The sequence below is a fragment of the Sinocyclocheilus grahami genome, unplaced genomic scaffold, assembly GCF_001515645.1.
Source record: "Sinocyclocheilus grahami isolate Dianchi unplaced genomic scaffold, SAMN03320097.WGS_v1.1 scaffold900.1, whole genome shotgun sequence".
In the NCBI taxonomy this organism is placed as follows: Eukaryota; Metazoa; Chordata; class Actinopteri; order Cypriniformes; family Cyprinidae; genus Sinocyclocheilus; species Sinocyclocheilus grahami.
Window position 1 is genome coordinate 427,907 of NW_015506079.1, and position 6,619 is coordinate 434,525.

At 34.9% G+C, this 6,619-nt stretch overlaps 1 protein-coding gene across 1 annotated transcript in view; it reads right to left on the bottom strand.

Moving 5' to 3' along the window:
- The window catches only part of LOC107563976 (uncharacterized), a 121,970-nt gene extending 118,253 nt beyond the window's left edge, over nt 1-3,717 (bottom strand). The window contains exons 1-6 of the mRNA XM_016248939.1: nt 3,673-3,717; nt 2,928-3,057; nt 2,159-2,257; nt 1,857-1,913; nt 1,575-1,676; nt 832-933 (exon numbers count right to left, since the gene is read on the bottom strand). Of these exons, the coding sequence (XP_016104425.1) occupies nt 832-933; nt 1,575-1,676; nt 1,857-1,913; nt 2,159-2,257; nt 2,928-2,986 (419 nt within the window). The 5' untranslated portion in view covers nt 2,987-3,057; nt 3,673-3,717. The remainder of the gene's footprint in view (nt 1-831; nt 934-1,574; nt 1,677-1,856; nt 1,914-2,158; nt 2,258-2,927; nt 3,058-3,672) is intronic.
- Between the last annotated feature and the right edge of the window lie 2,902 nt (nt 3,718-6,619).

Genomic DNA, 6,619 nt, shown 5'->3' on the forward strand with positions numbered 1-6,619 from the left:
TACATTTAACGAACAAAAAATACTCCAAATGTTTTTCTGAATTTACTTTATAAAAAAACGAAACTAAATATCACTTTTCCATTACATACAAAACTGAACTATTTTACTAGCTGAAACAGTATAAGCTTTTTTTGGGAAAATGGGAAAAAGGCCTATATTTGAGACCCGTGCAGGGCTTTAATCCACTTCATCCAGCGCTGTTTTGTTCTCATCTGTGAGCATGCTCTTGATATATGTATTTTAGGTGTGTAAATGTATAATTTAATTTAAATATAAATTGGATTCTCATCATTTTTTTCAGTTTTATTTAAATTTGTAGTTAAAACAACTAAAAATAAATGTATTTTAAAGTTTAGAATTAGACAGCACACAGGCTTACGCTGAAAACAACAAAATGGAACCTCAAGGTTGATCTAAGAAAATGTGTGCAAATGTATAGGGCCCCATTCCACTAAATCCGCCCCTGATCGTGTAAGGACCCTTGCTGTCTATGGGAGGGTCAGAGAGCTCTCAGAATTCATCAAAATATCTTAATTCGTGTTCTGAAGATGAACGGAGGTCTTACGGGTTTGGAACAACATGAGGGTGAGTAATTAATGACAGAATTTTCATTTTTGGGTGAACTATCCCTTTAAGTTGATAATTAGATACAATTCACTGTGACAAACTACAGTTAAACCTTGCATTATTACAATTGTCTCAACTGTGAAAGCTAAAATGTAACACAATATTGCAAATTTGAGAAGCAAAACTGTAGGCGTTTATGATAAATACTTACTGAAATACTTTCTAACGGTCAATGTGTGAACAACAATAGGAAACAGTAAATACCTTTTGGTAGATGTTTTCTTCTCACTGAAGTTTGGTCCATCACCTTTTGAATGGTCACTCTTCACAGACACAGAGCTGACCACATCAGAGCCTGATTGTTCGCTAATGAGAAAAGAAGTTTAATTTAAAGACATTTTTAATGTTCTAATTAAATTCAATTAAGTTCTCAAAACTCTCTCTCTCTGCATGCTATACTGTAACCATTCATTATTATTTTTCACTCAACTGCAGGGGAAGAAATTAGCTAATTAGCTATTGAACACCACTCCAAGACTCCCCAATGCGAGTGGCTTTTTCCATTAACTGCAGTTAATTCAATTTTATTCTAACATTTCCTACATAAACACCACAACTATCAGCAGTGACACATCTTGTCAGCATTTGTTCTGCCACCGTATAAATTACCAGCGAACTATTTCCTGCATCCCTTCATGGACTTTAGACTCTAGCAAAGTTAATTTCCTACTTCTATAAACACTTACAAACACTGAGTGTTAGTTATCCATTGATTAGTTACAAGGCTATTCCCTCCTTCTCACCCCATCGGTGAGTTTCTTCTGATGCTTTTGGTTTAATGACTTCAAGTTTATGATCTCAGTCCATTTTCTTGGTGGCAAGTTAAATTGTAGTGAACCAAACATTTGGACAAATATTTGACAAACCAACTATGACTCATTGTTGACTGCAAACATTTTTTTCTAAATACACCATACAGTTTATGTATGATCAACAATAATAAATACCTTTTGGAAGATGGTGTTTTCTCACTGAAGTTTGGTCCATCACCTTTTGAATGGTCACTCTTCATAGACACAGAGCTGGACACAGGTGAACCTGATCTTTCACTGACAAGAACAGAGAGAAAACACTATTAAAGGAGGTTCTTCAGTCTCATTTGAAGAGCATTTGCCATTCTCATGACTATGGACAGATGAATGTGTTTATGTGTAGTTTAATCCGTTAAGTTCAATCACAGACACAACAGTGAAGACATGTAAATAATGTATGTAAAGCACATAAAATACCTTTTAGCTTGTGATGGTGTTTCATCACTGAAGGACACATGTAGGCCCGGTTTTTCACTAATAACACAAAGGAGTTTCCTCAGTCTCATGTGAAGAGGTTTCATTCAGATGGTAATTACAGTAAGTACAATTTAACAAACTATATCTATGCATAATTCTTCTCCCATATAAACAGCTATCACAATGCTATAAATCAATTGCTTTTTTGATAAACAAAACTCTAAAGTGTTATGATAAAGTCAAAAAGAAATACTTCCTAACACAGCCTATGTGTGTCTGACAATAAGAAACATATGAAATACCTTTTGGTAGGTGTTTCCTTATTGAAAAGTGGTACATCACCTTTCGACTGATCACTTTTTACAGACTCCGAGCTGGAAACCTCAGAGTCTGATCTTTCCCTAATGACACAAAGAGGAAAGAGAGAGAAAACTAACATTTTATGGCAGGAGGTACTTATATTAAGTGTGTTGTTTTTTTATCTTTAGACATGATATCAGTAACTTAATATTCTAGTCACTTTGAGTTTGACTGGATAAGGAGACGTCTCTTCTTGAAACTTTTTTTTTTTACATTACCACCACCAAACTGTCCTGGACATTTCATTAGCATTTGGTAGATACTTAATAATGGTAGATACTTAGATAATCCAAAGCAACACGTATTCAATAGAGCCACATATTTGATCAGTTTGAACAAAAACATGATCTACTCTTATGAGTTAGAGCAACACAACCAGGAACAAAGTTGTGAGACCTGGCAGATCACCAATGTTTGAATAACTCAGCTAACCGACTGTTATTACTATCCGCATTGCTGTGACATGACGAATGCCTTTTCGATTCAGAGAAATGAAAGTTGTAACTGAGGTGCAAACGACATCTTTACTGAACTCTGGACTCTAGAGAAGTGTTTGAATTTTATAGACTGTTATAAAGGAACACATAATTTTATCCCATTTTTCACCCATCTTGCTGAACTTTTATGATAAACACTTTACAGTAAAAGAGCTGCAATATTGAAACTTAAGTAGTGTTTAAAATGATTCTTTAAATACAGACTCAGTCTTACCTCTGTTCCACTGAGACACTCATCTCAGATGGAGAGTCCTTTCCTTGCTCCTCTGACATACTGCAGCTAAACTGCCATTGAAACAGCACTGGTATCTTTGTGTTGAAGATATTCAGCTGCTCAGCACAACCTGGACATGAGGTGAAAAAAAATGACAAATGTTGAGTTGGACTAATCTTAACGTTAATATTACATTTAATTTAGTGTAACCAAACAGTGTCAGGTTCAGATGTATTTCAGGCAACTCTTCATAATATATAGGCCTAGCTGTAAACGTAGAAACATAAGTACATAATTTCTTTATATTACAGAGGGGGAAACTGAACTTTCTGTGTAGTTTTATATATTTTGCACTCACTTTTACGCAACAAATTAACCATTTTTATACAGCGTGGGATCATTACGTCACAATTTATTATATTAATTTAAACTTCTCCCACAATAGCTGAATATATAAATGCAGGCTATTGAGCTAAGTGAACTGAAATATTCTATTTAATCACAGCTGATTGATTACATTCTCTTTTGACACAAATTAAAAGACATTAAAGCACATTCACCACGTGCTTACCCGCCTAACTGTGAAGGTTTCCCGTTGGTATACTTTCGATTTCGCATCATCAAGAAAATAAAAAGAGGGATTTAAAAAATAAAAAATACCCTGTAATAGGCTACATTAATACATATATCATTAACTGTTCATTCACATATCACTAACTGCAATCAAGGACGTCTTAAAACTTACTTGCAGTAGTACGACGGTCTTCAGCACCCAGAACGCTGTGCAGAATGCTTTCTATTTCTCCCCTTTACGACCCTTGTCACATGGTGCGATTCATGCGAATTTGTTTCATTTACGGTCTTTCCTGCTTGTTGACTTCGTTCATGGTTAAGCGTTAACTGGCCGTTTCGACATTCTCATTTTGCCTGCATTAAAGCTAAAAAAAATGCAGCACATTTGAGTCTTGAATTAAATTGTGTTAGATCTTTACCTAGTTCATATCATTCTGTCGGCTTAATCAATTTGCCCTTGAGAGGTGACGTTATAATTCTGATAGAGTAGGCTATATCCTGACCAAACAGTAATGTTTTTGTTTTAATATGCGGGAACATCTGGTTGTGATTTATCGAAATGGGCGCCTCCAAATTGCTCTGTCCTAGGATCAGTTTAATAACCAATTTTCACGCCATCATCTTCATTAACCTAAACTCATCATGAAGTGTATTTTATTTATCTATCTTTTTCCACCCATTATTTCTGAACTGCAAATGGATGCATCGACTGCCTGCAACACTTTCGGTTTCGTTTATATAAACCTCAAATGAGTCCAGCTTAACATGTAAGCTATATGCTTGCTTTGTAAGCTTTGTGAATAATACAATAGTTTTGCAAAAACTTGTTTCCGTGATTTTTAAATCAAAACGGCGTTAAAGGACCGGTTGAAGAAACAGACGCAAAACCAGGTGCAGTAACAACTGCATTTCATCTTTTACCATTAGATGACAGTAAAGTAGCCTCTATATGGCTTCGATTAACCCATGGGTTCGCACAGATTTGAAAGTGAAATTTAAAGCACTTCATCAAAGTGTACACCCGGTGGTTTTCAAGAACAGGGAAGCGGTTTATTATAAATCGTTATTGATCTCTTAAATAGATCCTGTGGTCATCAGCAAAAAACACTGGCTTCAGGGAGGACAAATTGCAATTGAAATCTCAATGCGCATGCTCAATATGAATAATCACAAACAAATTGTATGCAAAGAGTGCTCGGAAGTAAATTGCAATGAGGTGAACTTTGTGAATGGAAGAGCAAAAACAATTTTCGTGTTATCATTTGCTCCAACAGCAAAAGTCAAGTTACCTTTATTTTTTTTATAGCGCTTTAATTAGGCCTAAAGCAGTGCCGGCCCATCCAACAGGCGGTACAGGCAGTCGCCTGGGGCCCCACCTTAAGAGGAGGGACCCGCGCGGCCGCAAGGTTGTTTAATTTAAATTTAAATTTCAAGGTGTGTTCAACTTGAAGCGGTGCTGTGCAGACAGATCGGTGTTTGACATTGAAGTACCGTGAGAACTATAAATACTAATGGGCAGCTCTGCATGGTTTCCTATCCAATTGCAGTACTTTGATGTCAAACACCGATCGATCTGTGCAGCGCCCAAGTCAACACGCATACAGATGACGCACCAGGGCTGTACAGTGCGTTCCAAATTAATTTCATTACACCATCCAGTGTTAGACATAACTTCCTTTTGTGATCTGACGTGGAATTACAGAATGAGGCAAAATCATTTTATAATATTCTATACAGTGATAAAAGCTAGCCTATGTCGATTAGCATTGCATTATAAATATACATTCTGCATATAAAAATATACCCGAGATGTCTTGAAGAGCAGAGATACACCATTTAGCCACAATCGTATTTATTGTCTTCATTCTTCATCAGTTAAAACGTCCTATCTGCGTTTTATTCAGCTACTGCAGCCATAGCATATGCGTTTGTCTATTAGGGATTTCCTCCTATGTGATTCTTGTGAGTATTGATTTTATGATTTTTTCACTTATGGTTTTACTGCAGGAGGACGCCCTCCAGCTACCTCTCTCTCTCTCTCTCTCTCTCTCTCTCTGCATAAAATTTCCTGACAAAAATTAAGAAATTACTGTCAATGATTTTTAATCATAATAATTTATAATAAATCCTTAGACCTTTAGCTATAGGCCAGCAGTTTTCTGTAAAATAAATTAATAATAATCATTGTCAATATTACTTTGTTTAATGTTTTTATTTAGTTATAACTATGATCAGAATTATTAGTAGTCATATTGATATATAAAAACAAATTTTTTTGGGCCAAATTGTGCAGATCTACAAACAGGCACAGCAAGCTTAGTGTTCTTTATCATTTCTAGCAAATAAAGAAAAAGTTTATCTGAAAACTTGTCTAGTTACAGTTCGGATTTTGTGTGCAGATTTCGGAATTGAAAGAATGATAGAGAGATTAAAGTGAAATTGTGGTAGAAATGGAATCCAAACGGTATCTTTATGGAGTGAAAAAAAGGATGTTCTGACTGCTATACATACTTTTTTTTGCTGTAGTATTGGTATTTGTTTTATAAATGCAATGATGCCCACGATCACAGACAGACTTGTTATATGAGGGAAAATTGAGTCATTTCAGCGTGTTACCTTACTAATTACAGACCTGGCTCCGGAATCAAATCACTGAGGTTGCCTCTGAAATTAGTGAGGGTGATCTAACCTTAATATTATATATATATATATATATATATATATATGGCCTAACCATAATATTTTTGTGCCATTCATTGCTATGGTGCAAAGAGTGTTCCTTTATAATCACTAAAAAGCTGTCATTCACTTTAGTTAATCATGATCTCACAAAGTTACGTTAAAATCAATGAATGCAGAACTCAACACTGATGTTTATTTTTATGCTCACTTAATTTTATTTAGTTTTTGTGTATAATTCATTTATTATTTTATTTTAGATGTGTTTCATGTATATCTATTTATTTTCATTTTTCAAGCTCACTTGCACTTAAATTTTTTTAGTCTGTTTAAATATTTTTACCTATGTTATTGAAATTGCCATTTTATGTGCTTTCTCATTACTTGTCAAATTACTATGACAATTTTTACACTAGTGGGGCCTATTTTCATTATCTTGC